The sequence below is a fragment of the Pagrus major genome, chromosome 14 (assembly GCF_040436345.1).
Source record: "Pagrus major chromosome 14, Pma_NU_1.0".
Taxonomy (NCBI): Eukaryota; Metazoa; Chordata; class Actinopteri; order Spariformes; family Sparidae; genus Pagrus; species Pagrus major.
This window is the reverse complement of record NC_133228.1, coordinates 14,813,963-14,835,982: the sequence shown is the minus strand read 5'-3', so window position 1 is coordinate 14,835,982 and position 22,020 is coordinate 14,813,963. Positions and strand designations below refer to the sequence as shown.

Genomic DNA, 22,020 nt, shown 5'->3' with positions numbered 1-22,020 from the left:
CTCTGTTCCATTATACAGAAGCGAGTGTTTTATCTCAATATGGGGTCAGTCTGTTCTGTTCTGCTACTGTGGTCGTCCATTTGGCTCTTGAAGGCAGTGCAAATGAGTGTAAAAATCAAAAACACACACGGTAAGTTAGGAAGCTGTAGGAAACTGACCATACCCTCTATGCATGAGGGTGTACAGGTTCTGTATGTATGTGGTTGTCCACACAAGTCTCTAAATGTTTTTTTTTCTTCTTCCTCTGCTTCCAGACTCTTATCAGACCCACACAGAACAAAATGTCTCTACTGTTTCAATTGTCAGGAGAGCTGTTTGTTCTTGTGTGGCAATCAGGCCACAAGACTGTTATCTTGGGAATCAACTACAGCTGCAAAAAAAACCAAAAAAAACCCCCAAACTCTTCAAAAGTAGTTTATTCCTCTCATTTCCCCGGCTAATAAGGACCCAGCATGAAATCTTACTTTCCATCATGACAGAAAATGAGGGAGCAGTTTCTCAAAAAGAGCATCAATATAATTTTCAGAAATAGTCGATCGGGGAGAAAGAGGAGGGAGGAAAAGCGGAGGGATTGATTGGACGATCTCTGAGTGCTAGAAGTGTTTGATTTCGATTAGGGGACCTGCCCACAGGCCAGTCATTTCAGCTCAAACTATATTCTTTGTCATCTTGGCAGCATAGAATAGCTGTACTGTCTGTTGGTCGATGTCATTGGGTTATGAGACCCTCTGTATTTGTCCTATAGCTCTAATGATTCTCTCTATAATGTTCTTTTGTGTGGTCTTCTCTTTCTACTCTCTTGGTCTCTTTATCCTCCTCCTCCTCTTTTTCAGTATGTAGATGTTCTTTCATCACCAGCACCAGTTGTGGTTTGATGGTTCTTCTCTCTAATAATTGTCATTTACTGGAAAAACCACATGCATGCACTCACTAAGACACAGCTATTCTCTAGAAAGCTGTTCCCATTGTTGTAGTAAGTGCCTTTGATTTGAACAGTAGCTTAACCAGACTGTTTTCTATTTCCCTTTTAAGTATCTTCTTTTATACTACCTATTGAATGAACAAAGTTCATGTCAGTAAACAACTCATTGAAGTGCACAATTTAATGTGACTAAATCAAGTGAATGTCCTCAATATCAGAATATAGTATTTATATTATATACCATTTATAATTTAAAATACCATCTACAAGGAGACTATTGTCTTAGAACGTTTTATCATGATAAGTGTTGTCTTTTCCTGTGAGTAATAACTGCATTACAGGAAAATGATGTCATTTTCTAAGCTAAGCAGACTGTTCTGCTTGTTCTAATACTTATACTTACCCAATATATGCACATTTTTTTTGCAATGATCCCTCAAATGTGGTTATCAATCTCTTGTGATAAAATTAGAATAAGCTTAACAATGACATCACCAAATTATATAGAATCCACCAAATGATATAGGCTGTAATGGCCACAATACTGGTTATTGTTAATCAAGAATCTCAATGTGTAAATATTTTGAGAAAGAAATAGTCATCCCAACAATATAGTTGCAATATTATTATCAAGGTACTTGGTCAAAAATGTTGTGATAATATATAGTGATTTTGTCGCCCAGTTCTTGCATTTATAAAGTGCTTTTGAGCAAATATCGTACTATTATTTTAAGGCCATATTGCCCAACCCTAGAAGTATGTTTCCTATTAATATCTAGTTTTTCGTACTTTTAGGACCACTTTGGGTTGTAGGGCCATTCAAAATGATTGATTTATTGTTATAGAATAGTTGTAAGTGATTGTAGTAGGGATTGTATTGGTTTGGCTCTTTTATATTGTCGTTATACAGTTTCATGGGTATGTTATTCATGTAGGCTAGGTTGTCTTGCGAAGTAAATGTCCTGTCCAAATATGAAAACCCATTGTAACTACTCTGTTGTTATCCTTCACTCACACTTACAGTCTAGATGGATAAAGCTATTTCAATATGATGATTTACCCATGCTCAGATGCAGTCAGGTGCTGAGCAGCAGTAATGTGAAGAGGCCAACTTTCTATCGCTGTGAACTCTCTGAACTCCATTTAGTTTGATCCCACTGATGTTACGGTAGAGTAGGTACATAAGTGCTCACTTGTGGCCACCACTGACCTTCCATTCTATGTAAAATAAGAAATTAACATTTGCTTTTGTTTAATGAAACTTAGCTAGTTTATGTGTATGAGTACTGAAGGTGTTACATTGTCTTGTACTTCAAGATCCATTGCAGCTCTTGTGCTCCTTATGTGCTTAAAGCAGCCTGTTTACAAATGTCTTTAGCAGTTTGTGTGTATGTTCACAATAAGTGCATGCTCAGGTGTGTATGCACATGCCTTTGTGTTGTCTTTCCCCTTGAGTGTGTAATCCACTAATGTATGTTTGTTGTAGCACAGGGGAATGGTTTAAATGAAGTGGTCCAGTGCTCGGGGGCATGTTCACATGGACTCGGCCTCTCAGGAGAGCGCTCCATGTGTGTGTGTCTGTGTGTGTGTGTGTGTGTGTGTGTGTGTGTGTGTATTTTAGAGGCTGACACACACAGAAAACTGATCTCAGCAGCGAAATATATGCTGATATGAATGTGCAGCTGCAATTCTCATCATTTGCGCAACATTAGCACCGTGGTCGCGTGAGTGTTTGGAAACAAGCCGCTGTAGAAACATGCAGATATGAATGGGTCGAGGTCAGGTACACATGAGCTTATTTATCCTCATGAAGGCCAAATGTCTGCCAAGGATAGAAAAGTAAACCAAGGACGCCTTCAGTCACCATGCTTGCTCCAAGTTTAGGCTGCGGTCCTGGAAAGACTTTTTTTCAGTGGAACCAGAACTTATGTGAGACTTTAGTTTAGTACGACCTCCCAGTCATGTGGAATTTTCCCACCTTGCTCTCCATTTTAACACTGCCTGACACATTTTTAATGAGGTGATATGGTGTTATAGTTTCCTGTAAAACTGTGCATAGAAACAGTGAAGTGGTAAGATGGAAAAAAAGGCATTCAACAGGGAACACAGCTACTTCCTGTGTGTGCATGTCTTGTTCCTGTCCTTGACACTTTGCTCGTCGCTAAGCAACTTACCATGACAGCAACTCTGCAGCTCCTAATTGGCTGCCGGTGTTATTAGAGACAGTGTTAGAGACCTTGATACCACAGAGAACTTTTTGAACAGCGAAAGAGATAGAGCCATAATTCAGAACAGCTTTGAATGAATGGACTGCAGTAGCAACAGCCATCTATGGAGGACTGTTTGTCTTGTATGGGGATTGAACTTGCGACCTTTTTAACTACAAGACAATGCCTCCACTATCATATATTTAGTCTGGGCAGTCAGGCCCAAATAGAAGATTTCCCATTGCTTTGGCTTTAATGTACTGTATATACCAAGCTTAATTGCTCAGAATGAAAGCAGTTTTGTTATTACAGGACTGTATTTTTTTACTGTTTGGGAAATTGCCCCACAGGATTATCTCATTACTTTACTGTTGTAAGAATATGGTCTTTTAAAAGTTATAATGTCCTGCTTCTTTCTTCTGTTTTGTTTCAGTTTTGCTCTGTTTAGATTTTATAACTGTAATTTTACATTTGAGGATAAACAAAATCATGGAGACTAACTTTTTTCCCTCTTTTTGTTTTCTCTATTTCTGTCCTTCTCCAGCTTTGCCCTATAAGGTCCTGAGTGAAGAGACTAGACCACTGCAAAGACTACAGCCTCCTCAGTAGAGTCCAGGTTGGTCACCTATCTTATATATATGTCAATTACTCTATTAGTCCATTAGTTGATCAAAATAAAACTAATCTATTTTGATAATCGATTCATTGTTTCAGTCAATTTTCAAGCAAGCACAGAGTAAAACTTTTGTATGCCTGTGGATTGACAGGTGCGTAGGTGAAGACCAAGGATAGACAAACATTAACATCCACCTTTTTCTGTTCAGACTGACCAGGTTTGGTCTCATCTGGGTTCAACCAACCCCATCCATCAAGTTTTCTGTCTTTGGAGGCCGGTCCAGCGTCTCAAGCTGGACGGAGGAGAGACGAGCGGGGCCGAGGGCCCGGCCTTCGTGCTGCGACACAGAACTTCAAACCTCGTCGAACACACGACAGATAGTCAGCCTACAGATCCCATGAGTCCCCGGGAGAAAGGAGACAAGTTCACCTCAGGTCCCTCAACCAGTCACCTCAGCACCTCAGAGTGCCCCTCACACAATGGGGTGAGTACCCAACACACATGCTGACATCTGGTTGGTTCAGAGCCATGTGGCGCGGTTTGGCTCGACTGGTCACACGGTAAAACTATCCCACCAAAGCACTCACACCCTCACATTAATAATTAAATAGGTGGTGTATACAGGGATAGCATAATATTCTGTAACTGATGCTGACCAGCTTTCTGTGTAATAACACAAGAATAAACATAAACTATATACTTGAGGGTTTTTTTTCTTTCCAAAATCAAAATCTGGACCAATGCATGATGTGAAAGGGAATTGATTTAGCTTTTTCAGTAATTTTGGAAAGTACAAGGCTGTGTAGATGTCGATCATAAGAAACAGTAATTAGCATCGCAGTTTAATCACTCGTCCACAGTCTGTTGCCTTTGCTTGTGTGTATACAGCTTTTTAGCATAACAGATCAAAAAGTAGATTAAGTACCAAAGTTAATTAAACATTAGGGGACATAGATAACTTGATCTCAACAGATTTAGATTCAAAGTTGGTTTACTGGGACAACATGTGAGAGTTTGCTTGTTGTGTGCCTTTTTTAAAAGTACTTCATGGTGGTGTTTAGTTCTACTTTAATGTCCTTGATGGGTGAGTTATCCTTAAAGTCTTGAGGTTAAAACACAGAAACATAAATAAATAATAAATAAATAATAAGTAAAAACAGTGACGCACTGCACTCTAGATGCACCATAACCAGAGCAGTTGCATGTTTAGTGCCTTGCTCAGGGGCAGAAAGGAGAATATGTGATCAGTTGCTCAGGTTTTACCAGCAGCAGGTTCTTGGAATTAGATTTTGCATGGTTTGATCATGAGCCTGGTCCAAAGCTTTTCAACCTCCGCTTATTATCGACAGCCTCACCACCTTCAAGGCTTCTCAAACTCTGCGATGAGTCACTCTGTGCTGTAGTAATTAGCAGTGCATTATGATACGGTTGGCTCAGCCTCGCCTGATGTTCAGTTTTAGTTCCACTCCAAAGTGATGTGGATATTGAACTTGTGTGAAATTCACGGCTCCTAAAAATAGGCCTGTTGTGTCTATACGAGGACGTCTTCCTGGAAGGAAAGCAAACATGTTTACCAAAAAAATTCTGTGTGATTAGGATCCCATGAAGGCAGCCAATCGAACTGATCAAACAAATGTGCCAGACACTCTCCCTCAAAGGCAGCACTTGTGTTCCTGTTTAGACTGTGTGTGTGTGTGTGTGTGTGTGTGTGTGTGTGTGTGTGTGTGTGTGTGTGTGTGTGTGCATGCGTGCAGACAAAGCTGCTGGGCTGTTGTTCAGTGTGAAAGGCAATTGGCATAGAGCCGTTGAGCTGAAACACAATAGTGTTGGCGTGTGTGTATTGTATCTGCTTGTGTGTGTGCCCTTTTTACCTGCTGAAACACAACACTGATACCTGAGAGGATGCGGGGGGCCCCCTGGCCCTGAGCAGCAGGGCCAGGCTGTCTTCAACACCCCACAGGCTGCCCTTTGAATTTTTCAGCATTTATGGTAGGTGTTGGTGAGAGTCTCGAAATGTGTCTGTGAGTGTGCGGTGAAGCTTTGGGGTTTGTGTCGCACATCCTGTTTGCCATCAGATTGGACGGGCTGCCTCTGAGTCTCTCTGGCAGTTTGATCTTTTGGTTTTCTGTTTGAATTTTACGTGAAAAGCAACAGGGATATATATATATATATATTATTTTTTTAACACAACTTTTCATTCTTTTCAAGTTTCTTTCTTTTCAGCCCTTTTTGAGCTTGTCCCTATGAGATCTTTCCATGTCTTTCTGATCAAACCTCACACTTGCAGGAAAGATTTTTTGTCATTTCTTCCTTTATTTGGAATCACATTGAAGTAGCACCCTTAGTTAGAAACCTTTACAGAGAAAGGTTGTGATAGTAGATAACCATCTTTGAAAATGTCACAGTTTCACAATATCCTTTATCACACATTATTATTATTAGTTATACTGGCCTCTAAAAGTTAATTTTACAAGATATGACTTCCCTGTAGACATGGAACTTGATATAAACCTGAAGTGTATATAGTTTTAGTCACACTTTCAGAGAAGTAAACATTTACCATTACACCATTAAACATTAATGTTTCATTAACGATATCATACAAGTCCTCTATAGATGGGGTGTCTGGCTTAAGCCATCTTTCTATTTTGTTTTAATATTTGTAGATGCTGAATGAAGAAGCCCAGAAATGGAGTTCATCCCAATTAAACGTAATTTTTGTCACTAATTCAGTATGAATCAAAAAGTATTAATTTTTGTAAAGGCCCTAAACAAGTGGTAATAACTGGCTTCCAGGGAACAGCTGGAAGATCCTGAGTGATGCAGAAAAGACTTAGCTGTTTACCTGCCAACAATCCCAGACTGAAATATTTGATATCAGAATAAGATGCTCAGAATTGTCGTAAGACGAGACCATTACAATTAAAATGTGTCATAATGAACTTATAGCATCTTAAACTAACACTATGGTTTTGCGTTGGTAATCCATCCAAGTGCCAGAGTTCCAGTCCAACTGAGTGTCTTATACAGATTGTTTAATTTAATTTAGGTGATTAAGTCTTAGAGGAATTGAGGACAGCATTAGCTGAAGCTAAGTCAGTTTCAATTGAAAGTTTGTGCTAATGCAACTAATGAAAATTAGATTTTCAGGAGAGTGGAGAAAAGATCCTGCAGAGAACTGAAGATGGCCGGAGAACCCAATAAAGTCTGATAATGTTAGCCTGTCTTTTAAGAGGAGTTTAACCAGAGAATGAATATACTCCCGTGTTTTTTACTCAGTAATCAGACAAAAGATACTTTGCTGTACACATGCACCTTAATCTGAAACAAACTGAGAGGAAGAGGAGAATGTCAGCCAAAAACGCCAGCTGTGGAATTTTATTATACACACTTCAACCACCAAACAACAAAACAAGGGAAATACCAATAAACTCTGAACAATGCTTTGAGATTTTGGGCCTTTGCGTCCTCTGCACATCCTCTCTTTGTGCCAATATTTTGCATTGACGTCCAGCCTCAGGTGGATCTGACATCCAGTTTCACTTCCTCTTATTGTACCTGTCATCTGCTATCACAGTCCTTTGGTTATGAGAGCATTCCTGCTATCGTACATGCATTTAACCCTCTGACAATATAGTGAGGAATGCTGCTGTAATGCTGACATGCTGCAGCATTGTAGGGGCCACAGTGGAATGAGGAGTATGAAGTTGATTATGTTTCTAAGAATGGAAGAATGGAAGGGATAGTTGAGTTTACGTGGATTTAACTAATAGATAGTTGTCGATAAGTAATTCGAGGTAACATCCTACACATGCCAGCAGAATTTCAAAAAATCCCTCAGAAAGCTGCCAAGATCAACATGGCCCTTAGGCTTTTAAAATCTCCCAGCACTGCAGGTGATACCTGGCCACAGTTTGACATCCATTCTCTCAGCCATTGATGCAAGACAAAAAGCAACTCTGAGGCGGTTTCAAACAATGAAGAACCTTGATTTAAGCCCTCCGACTGTGTGCAGTATGATAAAAATCTGTGTTACTTTCTTGCCACGCTAATGCAGATTTTTCATGTCCTCCTCATGGCCACAGCCAAGAACAGAGGGAACAGTTCGTCTCATGGCAGCCTGAGCAGAGTGTCTGTTTTTCAGTGTCCGGCGTGTCGTGTCGTGTGTTTGGAACACACTGTCTGTTTTTTTTTTTGTTTTTTTTAGGGTCTTGGCGTGTTTTCCAAATTGTTTTGGTCCCGAGAGAGCATTGTGCGTGCGCGAGTCACATGTCGAATCTCTCTCCATCCATGCTGTGCAGGGGTTACAGTGTACAAGGGTGAGCTCTTCCCTCTTTGGTCAGTTATAAGTTGTCCGGCTGTCATTGGTCAGCAGAGTTTCAGCTGTGTTCTTGTTGGCTGGCAGCCGTTTTCCTGGATCCCGCCCACCACCAAACTGCCAACATGTGACTTTGTTTATATTGAGGCTGAAGTTCCATGTTTGCTGGAGATTTTTCCTCGAATGTCTCCCCTCCTTCTTCACTTCCTACACAAACTTATCTTCCATTCACTGACTGAAGATAACTATTGAGAGCTGAGGAGTCGTCTTAACACACACACAGACATACAGGGTTTCAGGTGTGTGTGCATGTGAACAGTCATTAGTCTGGTGAAAGCCATTAGCCAGGTCTACATACAGAATGGTTAATGAGTCTGAGGGGAGCTGGATATATGTTTTTTTTGTGTGTTAGTGTGTGAGACAGGGGGAGAGATTGGTCTTGAGGGGCTTTTAAGAAAAAACTGCCTCGTTTATTCTTGAGCAGATCGGTGTCTCGAGGGATTTCCTCGTTCCTCTTTTGTTCTCGTGTCTGTATATCATCCAAGACTGGCTGCTTAGCTCGGGAGTGTGTGAAACGTGTTGGAAGTCTTCATGCTGTTGTTTTTATTCTTTACTTTGTCCTGCAAACACACTTTTCCTGTAAGTTTTTCCTGGGTACTTCATCCATCATCTGGTTTTCCAGTTGTAGCTGACCTGCTGTTGTGTTTAATACAATGCTAAATCATTACTGTAGTTTTTTTTTGTTGTAGTTTTTCTTTTTGTCTTGAGTTGAAGCACTTGCCCCAAAGTTAAATAAAACGCAGGCCTGCATGATTATTACTTTATCGACTTATCATACATATCTTAAATTATCAACCACCTTGATTATTTTTACTAACCTTGATATTTTTTGTTAACAGAGCCTGAGAGTCCACTTTATTTATTGTTGTTGTGTGGTTTTATTTAATTTATGTTTTATTTATTTAGGATATTTTAATATTTGTTTCACATTCAAATTCCAGTGTGAGTAAACGTGCATTATTATGCTATCTTTGTTGCATGAAGTTGTCTTAAAATTACAATAATTTTTTCTTTGACTATATATCATCCAACTAAAGTAGTTACTGTGACAGGCCCTCATACACCTTAGACCATAACATAAGGTGTCAGTGTATTAGATTTTGTTAACTCGTAAATCTAAATTTAGTATGAGCATGTATGACCTTATTACACAAAAGAAAAACAACATTCACTCTACCGCTTCCTTCACATTGCCATTTGAAGAAGAGTGCAGATGAACCTTTTTTATGAAAAACAGCCCCCCAGATTCATGCAAACTCATCTAATCGCGCTTTCGAAACTTGCCTGTAACGCACTGATAAGGTTAGCAACCCTCTTATCAGACGTGAACTCTACTAAGGTCATACACACTCATGCTGACATGTACACACATAAAAACATTTTTTATTTTCATTCATTTAATGAAATAGTTGTTGAACAGAAAATAAATCAGAAACAATTCTGATAATTAACCATTTATGTTGTTTTTTTTTGTTTTCTTCGTCCTCTTTGATAGTAAACTGAAATGGAGTTTTGGACTGTTCAACTGTTTTTAATTTCTGACAATTGGTTGATTAATGGAAAGAATAATCATTAGGTGCAGACCGTGTATATCATTTCTCTGCATGTTTACTTATTGAGCAGCAGTCAGTTCTATATTTTAATATGGGATGTGGGTATTAACATCATAACAACCAACAGAGTTTACAAGCCTAAAGCAGATATGGATTGTTTGAGGTAATAATTCTCCAAACTCCACCCAAAGACCAAGCGTTTACTTTGAGATAGCTTGGTGGCCGTTGTCGGCTTTAACATGTTAACAAATCTGTTTGAATACATTTTCGGAGTTCCCTCAGGCAACTCCCTGGAAATCTGCTCTTAGAAAAATGGGAACAGCGCTCTGCTGAAGTATGACAACAACTGAGATCATGATTACTCAACACATGTGACTGTGGCTGTGAAGCCAGTCTGAGCTGCGCTGACCTCCAGACTGTTTTAGCCATACATGATGAGCTCTCAGAGCTGAGGATGGACATTTCACAGGGGGATGGGATCATATCCTTAACCACCCGCATGCACACTTTCACACAGAGCGAAATTTGACTCCTTAACCCCTGTTATAATGACTTGTTGGACACTGGGAAGGTTGAGTCACGTGTGGCTGACATAGTGCATTCATCCAAGGGGTGTGTGTGTGTGTGTGCGTGCCTGAATGTAAGCACATTAGTGTGTTAGTGATAGCCCATGTTTCCAAGAACTTTAAACAACTTCACTCCTACAGTCCTTCAGTCTTTAGTTGTTATTAGATCTGATTACAGCAACCTCAGCTGAGCAGTTTGCAGCCAAACTCTCTGGATCACCTGCTGCTAAACCTCAACACTGTGGCTTTCACAGTCTGGATTGAGTTTAGTGCCGGCAAACAGATGTTTCACATGAGAAAAGCAGTTTATTCTCTGTCTCTCAGGCTTGCAGCTGATTATTTTCAATGTTCTTTCTCTAAATATCTGCAAACTCCCCAGCTTCCTCTTCACAGTGCAACACCAATACTAAGCACAAATATTATAGAGATCAAGGCAGGAAATCACACTGTGTTTTTCTCAAACCATAAAGAAACAGAAATGTTGTAGAAAGCATTTTGTAGCTTCAGAGGGAGCTACGCAAACATGGACAAACGGCCTCAAGTGTGCCACTTGAGTCGGCGTCGTTTGGGTCTGAAAATGACAGGTTTAAAAAACAGAAGTTTTAAGAAAATGCTGAAAATCTAGGGGTGTGGGGTAAGATCATGTAATAACATTTTCGCCAATCTAGACTAGTTCAGAGATTAGCACACATTCTTTCTGTAACAGTAACAGTCGTGCGACTATACAGTAGGCCCACATGATATGACAAAAATCTGTGATGTCCGATGACATTCAATAATAATGATGATTTATTGTTTTCGTGGACTACCCCAAGAATTTCATTAACCCCTTCTGGCCCCACCTATAAAGACTTTGAAGTGTCCATATTTGCTGTTCTCTCCTTCCTCAGCCATGGTAGCTAACCTTGCAGTCACCACCAAATTAATCTGAGTGGAGCTGACAGCTAGCTGGGGCTTCATCTGATTGGCCAAATGGTGTGAATGCAGGAGTAGTGTATCCAGGACTCCACCTGAAAGGTCAAATGTTTGCCTGCTGAGTGGGAATGCATTAAGTCAAATGATGTTTCTTATTAATCGCGTTTCAGGCAGTCTTTTGTGATATGTTTATCGTGCACGTTCATATTAGTAAAAAAAACAGTAAGAAGGCGGTTTGCAGTGAGACGGTGGCTGATCATAAATCACTTAAACGTCCAGGTTGTAGGTTAAATCCTTCCCATTCATCTCTGCCTCTCTCTCCATATCTGTGTCACTTTCTTTTCATACTGTACTACAGTGCTGTGTGTATGTGAATCTGCCCTTAAAGTATTTACTGTATTCACTGCCATCCGATTGTGTGAAATCTCAGTGCGTATGATATGTGTGTGGTGTGTATCGGAGTGTATCACCATGCTTCATTTATCCCAGTATCATCTGTGCAGGTGTGAAACGTGTGTGTGTGCACACCCATTCAGTGATAAACAGTATATTGAGTACACTTAGAGGACACCCTGTTGTCCCCCTGCATGCACACACACACACTCACACAGAGGTATTCACACCCTTCAAGAATAACCTCACAATCCACAGCACGACCGTCAGCATCTGGATTTCAGCTCCCACCTACATTACATGCATGCATGGACACACATGAGTGGCCATTACCGACACACACACAAAGACCGCAGAGCGCACGTGACTACTTGGCAGTCGCCCAGATACCCTCTACTCACAAAGTATACTCAATCACTGACGCTTACACACACACACACACACACACACACACACAATCGATGTCAGGTGTCACCTTTATCTCGGCTTTTGAAACAGAGGATTTATGAGAATGTGTTTTTTTTTTTTCTCGCCTTCAGGTGTGATTGAAACTGTGCTTGTGTGTTTGTGTCTGTGTGTGTGTGTGTGTGTGTGTGTGTGTTACTACACACAGCAGCAGCAGCAGCAGACTGAGATTCGCCGTCATGCATGATTAAGCGCAGTCTACACAGCCGTAAGCAGACAGACAGATGTCAGACTAACAAACTTTCGGAACCAGAAAGTGCCCACAGACTTTTACTGTTCTGACACATGTAAATGTCCACATGAGAGACATCACAGACACACACACACACACGAAGCAGGGACCATGCGGTTGGAGTGTATTTTGCTGGTGGGTCTTTAAAAATGGGTTAGTCATGCATTATATATACAACAGGACTTCTCTCTCTCTTTCTGCCGTTCTCTTGTCTATGTCGTCTCGTGGCTTTTTCCTCATTTTCTCACTCTTGTGTCTCTTTTGTTCCTCTCCCCTTCCTCCCCTTCCTCCTCCTCCCCCTCCTCCTCCTCCTCAGAACAGAAAGCACATCTTTTCTAATCACTTCTTTTCACAAAACGTGGCATGTGCGTGCGGTGTTCAAGAAGTTTATATTTGTGTTAACATGCATCGACAGCTCTTTGTTGTGTGTTATCAATTTAGTCCACCTGAATCCACTCACTGCTTTTTTTTCAGCGTGTGTGCGTTCAGCTGTGTGTGTGGGTCTGTTTGTGTGTCAGTTATGATGAATGACTGTGTATTTATCACAAAGCAGTAGCCATATTAACTCCGTGCCCGACTCCCCAGCTGTGACAGCTATTGTGGTGAATTGAATTCACACTGTCTTTCTAATCTTCCATTTATAAACGAAGGATTAGACAGACTGTGTCGACATCTGTTCGTTAAAAAATTAGCTTTTGTTTTTCTTGAAATATACTCTGGGTTTTCATTTTTGCTCGTAATAAGTCTGATACAGTTAGACAATAAACCAATCAGTGTTGTAATCAGCACAAATTCAAACATGTAAAAAAAGAGCTTGGTTGTCTAGACCTTACCGCTGTTGGGCAGGTTCTTTTGTCTCGCCTCATATGAGACCATATATTTTGCTTTATAGTGGCATAAAATGAACTGAAAAGGGGCAATTAAATCGTTAATCGCAACAGTTAATCATCTTAAATTTTACGATCCTGACAGCCCTAATTACAAGGTGTCACAAGACGATATTGACCTGTTTTAAGGGGCTACAAGTCAAAAAAGTTTAGCCCATTTAGCACTGCTTCATGACACTTTTATATACTTTCTGTAATTATTTTAATCTACAAAGTGTGAGCACCTTGTAGGCATCTTAGTTCAATAATCTAACACCTTGCAGCAACACACGCCATCACAGTGACACACTGCGATTAAAAAAGTGACATGATGATTAACTGGTCCTGTTCATTGCTCACTGGCAATTTAAAACAAGCAGCTACAGAGTCTTTACGACCACATGGTGCATCACAGGACACAACAACAACATGATTTGTGCTCATATTCCACAGTTTGTTTGTTGAACATCACTGGTCAGCAGATGATCCATGATGAACCGTCAAGGAATTTCTCTTGTCATGTTGAATCTCATTTGCATGCTGAGAGCAGGTTCAAATTAAAGGTCACCTCCTCTGTCTTTCAGTCACACTTCACTTCTTTTATCCATCAACAATTAAAATGCTTGAAAAAAAAAAACAGAAAACGTTTGTGCTCTTTGTCCAAAAAAGAGTCCTAACGATGTCTGTTTCTTGTCTTGTCAGAGCATCCCAGAGTGCAACGAGGACAGAAGAACAGATGAAGATGAAGGAAGAGGGGAAGAGGAGAAGGAGGAAGAGGATGAGAAGGGCAGCGATGAAGGCTTCATGGGAATGACTCCGCTGCTGCAGGCTCACCACGCCATGGAGAGGATGGAGGAGTTTGTACACAAGGTAAAGACCGCGTTAACACACAGGTGTACACATACTATAATAAATATCTCCTCTGCATTCTGCCTTTTAACTCATCTGTACTGATGTTTTGGAGCGCCACACGTTTAATTCCACCACCCACTAAACTTGTTAATCTTCCCAGGAGTGATGTTTGTTTTAAAGAGGAAGTTTCACAACAACACTCAGTAAAAGAAACCAATAAAACCATAAAAACTCAACTCATAAAAACAGAGTTTAGTGTCCTGAGTAAGCTTTCAGTGCTCAGGTTTATTATTTTTATTTTTTTATGTTCTACTTTATCTCTCATACAGAACATTTTGTGAGTCAAACTGGAAAATATCCAAAAATTTAGAGAGTCAGTCGCCTGCAGAAATCAACCAGTTTCCCAGGGATAAAAGTGTTTTAAAGTGTAGTTTGAGAGTGCAAACTTAATAAAAAAAAAACACATTACTGGTTTATTTTCTGCCAGAAACTCTCAGAACATAATGGATTTAACAGCAAGTTCTGAGAAGCTGGTTTATGTCCTGTCAGGGTTTTCTTAACCAACTATGTGTCATTATGATCATTTATTATTTTGCGGTTAAAAATAGAAGTAGGTCAACATCAGGAGCTAACATGTCTGCTTGTAAAGTGACACTGCTGGAATGAGCTGAGCACACCAGCTTGGACTAACACACACACACACACACACACACACACACACACACACACACACACACACACACACACACACACACACACACTGACAGTGTGCTGAAATTGTAACCAGCAGCTTGTAAATTAAGGAAATGAATGACTGAAGAGAAACTGTCAAAGGATTCTTTCTTTCCGCTCTCTGCCAGATCAGGCTTCAGTTTATTTATTAACATCACTTGACCTCGATACTGTTCATTTGACACTGACACCTACACTACACACGATCGTACTCCCCTCTTACACACACACATTCTGAATTCAGTAAACAACCAGCTGCTTCTAATAAAAACATTTTAATGTGATAAGTTGTAATTTTTTCGTTAAAATCTTCCATCCACATCAGAGCTTATATATGATTTTTCTATCCCTGTTCAATCAGGTGTGGGAAGGCCGGTGGCGCGTCATACCTCACGACGTGCTCCCTGATTGGCTGAAGGACAACGATTACCTGCTCCACGGCCACAGGCCGCCCATGCCTTCATTCCGCGCTTGCTTCAAGAGCATCTTCAGAATCCACACGGAGACGGGAAACATCTGGACACATCTGCTAGGTAACACACACAAACACACACACACACCCACTGATGCTCTTATAACCCAAACATCAGTGAACTCCTCAACTTAACCCATTCAGTTAATAATCTCAATTCTAGCCTTGAGCCAAATCTTAGAGTTGTCTCTTTTTCTGTGTTTTTACCATTTTCTGAGTGTGTTCTTACTTTCAGACTTACTTACTTACTTTCAGGTCAGCTTAAACTTCCCTCTAAATGTCAGGCACATTACTCACTGTTATAAACTGAAACAACAGATGAACAACAGCACACACACATTACAGCCAGGACGGGGAAGAGAAATACCAGACTAATGAAAGAATAAAAGAAGTAAATAAAGAAGTTACGTATTAGTTAGTTCTTTGGATCATCCTTTTTAACCAGACGAGCTTGAACACCAGCAAGCAGCACAACCACTTATTAGCTTTTCTAAGCACCAATATGTCAGAAGCTGAGCTGTGGCTTTGTCTAGGAAAACAAAAAATGTCCCCAAATCCATTAAATTCCAGGGCATTACTTACTTACTTATAACTTTTGGGTGAGCGCCTTAGAATAAGATGGATTTGTGTTTGGAAGCTGTTTGTTGTTTTTACACCAAAGCATCATTTTTTTCCTTCTCTAACTGTGTAAGAGCCAGTTAAATGACTCAACTTTGTGAGATTCTGCTCCCACCTAGTGGTTACACAGAGATACTGCAGGTAGCTGCCTTTTTGACTTGAGTGGGATCATGGTGGTAGTCAATACTATTTCTACTACTGATGCTATTTATCTTGATTTGGTCTGTTTGCTTTATCTTCTTGGCATTTAAAATGTGTATCAATTAGTCCAGTAGGTGACAACAAGTGACATAAGTGCTTCTGATAAAGTCAGTGGGGGCCGCAGCATTGTGGATTAATGTTTGATTGTCACACTGTGTCTCTGCAGGCTGTTTGTTTTTCCTCTGTCTGGGGCTGATGTACATGTTCCGGCCCAACATGTCGTTCGTGGCTCCGCTCCAGGAGAAGGTTGCCATAGGGATGTTTTTCCTGGGAGCCATCCTCTGCCTCTCCTTCTCCTGGCTCTTCCACACAGTCTACTGCCACTCTGAGGGCGTCTCCAGAGTCTTCTCCAAGTAAGACTCACACACTGCACAAGAAACATGTCCTTTAAAGCTAATGAACTGTCATGCACCGTGTCTTTAACTCCACTCTGTGTTTCTGTGTCCAGGTTGGACTACAGTGGGATCGCCTTCCTGATCATGGGCTCCTTCGTCCCCTGGTTGTACTACTCCTTCTACTGCTCCCCTCAGCCCTGCTTCATCTACCTGATAGTGGTGTGTATACTGGGGTTGGCCGCCATCTTTGTCTCCCAGTGCGACTTCTTTGCCACGCCGCAGTACAGAGGAGTCCGAGCAGGTAGAGTTCAACATTTACCTTTTATTTAGTTCTTTAAAGCTGCTCTCATCAATATTTTATATTGGCAATGGATCATAAGACTTTGTAATGTGGAAGTGGTCGCTTGCAGTGATAAATCCTCAAAGAATGATTCCCTTCTGGACTTCACCACGGCACACAGGAGCTATCACAACTTCATAATGTCATTATAAGTCAGTGTTAGATTGTGTATTCACTCTCTCTCTCTGTATCTGTGTTCAGGAGTGTTTGTGGGTCTCGGTCTGAGCGGCGTCGTTCCCACACTGCACTTTGTCATCAGCGAGGGTCTCATCAAAGCCACCACCATGGGTCAGATGGGCTGGCTGCTGCTCATGGCGACGCTCTACATCACCGGCGCCTGTCTGTACGCCGCTCGCATCCCCGAGAGGTTCTTCCCTGGCAAGTGCGACATCTGGGTAAGCGACGAAGACTTTCTTCTTCTTCTCCTTCTTCACATCACTCCGTTTCTCTCTGACACACATCTAATTTACTCTTTTCTCTCTCCGTCTGTCTCTCCTAGTTCCACTCCCACCAGCTGTTCCACATCTTGGTGGTCGCGGGGGCTTTCGTTCACTTCCACGGCGTCTCCAACCTGCAGGAGTTTCGCTACACGGCGGGAGCGGGCTGCACTGAGGACGGCACTCTCTAACGCACACACTGACTTCACTCAGTCACTCACATGCATTTTTCGGGGAGGCACTGGTTCTAATGATATGCACAGAATTACACACACACACATATAAAACCTAAGACATGCGCACACACACTCTCCCCCCCCCCCCCAGACTGAAGACCAGAGAAGTGGCTTGTCTGGTGTGTGTGGTACACAGGAAGTCCTCCCAGGGGGCGCTATTAAAAACGACCGATGAGGGTTTTTGTTTCTCTTTCTGTCCCTCTTGTCTGTCTGTCAGACCCCCACCTCCTCTATGAAACCACTTCCAAGACACGGCTTGTTTTACAAACCAGCTTCTGAGACTCTTTTCAGGAAGTTTGTTTTTGGAAGCTCGGCATTCAAAACCCCCTTTAAAAAAATCCCATATTTTTCCTCTGTGTTGAATTCTAAGAGTTTAATGGTTTGATTTGAAAAGGAGGCGTCATTGTGGCTTTAAAAAGAAGAAAACATTTTGGAGTGTTTTTTTTTTTTTTTTTTGCTGAATGCTGTTTTCACACTTTAAAGCATTCGAATATAAAAAAAAAAGAGTTGAGTGGAAACTGTCTTTGGATTTCTTCCATAATTGTGAAGGTAGCAGGGGGAGATGTTGGGATCTGGGTGGGCCGGGGGTTAATAGTCACTTTTAAAAGTTTAAAAAAAACAAACTTTTCCATGTAAATAAGATTTCTAAATTTTGGGTTATAGATTTGTATGAAATATATATGAAAAAAGACCAAAAAAAAATATGTATGGCAAGAATAAATAAAATATGTTAGATGATAAATCAATTAAAGGCGAGGTCGGTGGATGGAGAGGTGTTGGAGCTACACCTGCTCTAGCAGCGATGGAGAGGATAATACAATAATACTGCGGTCGGAGGGAAGCGCTTCAAACAACTTTATGTAGTGTGTATACGCGAGGATGAGAGGTGGAGACGAGGAGGAAACACAAGGCACAACATCTGAATCTTATCAAACGAACAGCGACTTCAAGACTCCGAGTCACTCTTCTGATCTTAGAAATATAAACGAGGAGGCAGCAGAACAACTGTCCGCTACTTAGTTTCTTTCTTTTTTCGCGTTCTGATCTCAAATCAGGACATTTGTGCTCGAAAACCAAATTTAAAGTAAACATTTGTCGTGTTTTATTTTGAAATTCCACGTCAATGCAATATGTTTATTTTCTTCCCTGCCCCTCGATAATGTGTTTAAACATGTTAGTTTTATTTTGGTAAAACTGCAGTATTATTATCACAGTATAGGTGCAGTTCATCGTCTTCCACCTCTGTGACACTTGATAAGATTCACCTCCTCACAGAACAACAAAACATGTTTTTCTTTTTCTGATTGGATTGTATTTTAATTTATCCACTACTGTTTTTTTGGTGTTATTATTATATTATTATTATTGCTGCAAGCTTTAATTTTTCTTTTTCTATATTTTATTATTTGTTTCTCTTGTTCAGCCAGAGATCATGTGATATTTGCTTCAAGTTGAGTCTCCTCTAAAGATCTGATAAACAGGTTTTAAAAAAAATGTGTTCTGGCGATACCAAAATCTCACCTGCACGATGCAAATTCAGAAATTCATCATGAACTGTGCGTCTGTGATCGATTGCAAGTTTCTTTTTCTGAACGGGAAGTTGAATTACTGTCAGAGTGATCAGTGTTTCCTCTTCTCTCAGTTTTTTTTCTTTTCTTTTCTGCATTTTCTGTTTTTATTTGATCTACTTCATATTAATTTATTCTCTTGGGGAGCGCCTGTCTGTTGAAGCACACGTTCTGTCCTGATGGGAGTGTTTGATTGCAATAGACCTTTATATCTGCTGTATTGTTCTAATAAAAAAAAAAAGGTTTTTTGAATCTGTCACTTTGTCTTGTTATAAGTGTGAACCATGACATACATCAGATTTACATTATTTCTGTTATTATGAAATCTCCGTTGCTTTCCTACTCAGCAGGAAAATATTTATAAAAGAGAACTTTTATGTTTTTTAATCAGAGCAGTGGAGGAAGTATTCAGATCTTCAGTGAGTAGTAAAAGTCAATGCATCGTAATGTAAGTAAAAGTATGTAAGTATAACCAGACTTCAGGATCTCTTCACGGTATCTGTGAACATCTCTGGTTGGACGGACCACTCGTGTCATATTTGGTTAATATATATTTATTCTGCCCTCATGTACGTTGTTGTTTGTCTCATGATGTAAAAAGAGCTCCAGAGTCATCTGACAAACCTGTGAGTCTGAGAACTGAATTACCTTTTTAAAATGTTATTATTCAGTGTTAGTATGGAAGCCCAAAGGGGACTTTATTAAAACGACAATGAAAATCCACAATATCATTTTGATTTTTCATGTGTTTTATTCCTGTGGGCCTCCATAGTGATGAGCACAACAACTTAAATTACAATTATTCTGTCCATTTGTCCTCAGAAGTTTCAAACCTGGAGCTCCTAACAAACCTGAAGAAAAATAACCAAAACTATCTGCAAGTGAGAAAATCAATGAATTTGACATTTGTCATGTTTCTACTTATTTTCCTTTAATCGTTTGCTTTAATACTGAAAGACAACAAAAGAATTGATGCGTCAACATCCATTTATTTTTATTTTTCTTATAAAAATGTAGACCTTGCGGACAGACCAGTTCACAAAAAAAAAACTAAATCTAAATATTCAGACTCTTTGAAAACAGAATCACAACGTAGAGTCCTTTAACCTAGATTCACTTCCATACATACATTTCAAACTTCTTCGTTCCTTTAAAAACACAGTAAAATGACGCCTCGCCTTTCCAGCGAGAGCGTGACAAACAACCTTTTACAAATGACCGATGCAAAGAGCAAAAAAGAAAACAAAAATACAACTTAAAAATAGATCTTAAAGCATAATGCTGCAAATACATTCTTTTTCCAGCAGAGACGGACAAAAAACACAAACAGTAAAATAAGCACTTTGGTCTTCCTCCTCAAACACACTGAAGATGATTATGCGAGCAATGAAGTTAGTTTCCGTTAACTCGTGAACTGAGACAACATGTAGGATGTTTTCTGTGGGGCATGATAACTTCACGTACCATGTAGGAGTAACTTCAGACTGATGTGAACTGCTGACATATTATTTTGAAGTTCGGAGCTCACATTCGCTTGAACAGCAAATACACACTCAAGCAAGGTGAGGTACTAAGGAGAATCTCGTGACACTGAAACAAGACGCGACTTCTTTCATTTTGAATCTGTTGTTAAAGTGCAAATCTTCACGTTCAGAGATCTTTTAACTGCAGTCAGGTAAGTTCTGGGTGTCTGATATCACATTTTATATAAAATCCAATGAATTTCTTTACTGGTTTAATGTTGGCTGACAACCTGACCAATCAATCAGAAACAGCATTATGATATATGCAGGATAAAAGATTGACCCAAGTGTAAGAAAATTACACTCAAGGGTGTTCATTGACTGCAGCACAGCCTGAAAATCCTACAAATTTTCTTGAATATAACCTTTTTTTTTGTTCTTTTGCTAAATTTTCAATCAAACAATTTAACAGGGGACTCCCCAAAAACAGAAACCACCTCTAGACCAGATTCAGTCCGTCTGAAGTCACTCAGTCACTATTTTCTGTGTATTAGACACAATAATTTGCTCTTTAGGGAGAAGTAAACTCATATTTCAGACACTTCTGAACCTCGCATAAAATGTGATGTTGCAACTTTCTGCAAAAACAAAATGTGATGTTTGTGAATTTCGGAAGTAGTTTCACATGCAGGGAGTAGGAGAAAGTCCTAATCTGCACTTAAAGGTCAACTCCACCAATTTTACACAGTACACGGTGGCTAAGTTGCATTGTGGGTAATGTAGTCACAGGTTTTGAAGCAGAAGAAGAATGTATGGAATTAAAAAGGCGATTTTTAAACGAGCCCAAGTGTTACAGGAGTGCTACACCAGCGGACTGCTTTTCAAAAACATGGCGCCTACATTACCCAGAATGCAACCAGATTACATACAGCTTCCTCTGGAGCCACCAAAGGCTTTATACTACTTTTATTCACATATGCAGTAGTACTCCCCAAGACCTGTAAACACACTTCAATGTGTAAAACTGGTGGAGTTGCCTTTTAAAAATATTCTGAACACAAGTGATTTTTAACCAAATCTCATTCATTTTCTGCACATTTTAATGGATGTTGTATGAAAACGTCCTGAACCAGTGAGAACATGTTACTACCTGCACACATGTATTGCTGGAAATACTGTCAAACCCACTGATGTGGGGAGAAGAAATAAAATAAATGACCCTTTTGTTTAATGCTGCCCTAATGAGACTTCTATTTCTACATACAAGTCCACGCCTGTACTGATTATGATCCACATGGAGCTTTTTACACACCTGTTCCGTTTATTAATGGTGTGTTTTTCTGCATGTTTCACCTCTCCCCACAATTGACCTACAGAACGGTACTGTTAACATTCACTAACAGATATGTAAATGTAGTTATTACATCTGGGAGCTGGTATGAACGGGGAATTTTGAGGAACTAAGACGCTGAGAACTCTAAAAACAGATGATCTTTACATTCTTATTCGTCAAACACAGGGAAATGACACCAAACATGCCTCTAATTTGAGCTTTTTTTGCACCAAACCAGCCAGATTTAAAATAATAAGGTATTCTCTAAACAAGTTTCTTTGTTCTTGGGAAAATAAAACAATAGCTGGACTAATGTTTGT

General features: G+C 40.1%; 1 protein-coding gene across 1 annotated transcript in view; it reads left to right on the top strand.

Moving 5' to 3' along the window:
• The window catches only part of adipor2 (adiponectin receptor 2), a 29,937-nt gene extending 10,777 nt beyond the window's left edge, over positions 1–19,160 (top strand). Inside the window, exons 2-9 of the mRNA XM_073480317.1 lie at positions 3,674–3,745; positions 3,954–4,229; positions 13,816–13,983; positions 15,059–15,230; positions 16,155–16,341; positions 16,437–16,624; positions 16,865–17,058; positions 17,163–19,160. Of these exons, the coding sequence (XP_073336418.1) occupies positions 4,143–4,229; positions 13,816–13,983; positions 15,059–15,230; positions 16,155–16,341; positions 16,437–16,624; positions 16,865–17,058; positions 17,163–17,291 (1,125 nt within the window). The 5' untranslated portion in view covers positions 3,674–3,745; positions 3,954–4,142 and the 3' untranslated portion in view covers positions 17,292–19,160. The remainder of the gene's footprint in view (positions 1–3,673; positions 3,746–3,953; positions 4,230–13,815; positions 13,984–15,058; positions 15,231–16,154; positions 16,342–16,436; positions 16,625–16,864; positions 17,059–17,162) is intronic.
• Positions 19,161–22,020: the final 2,860 nt, after the last annotated feature.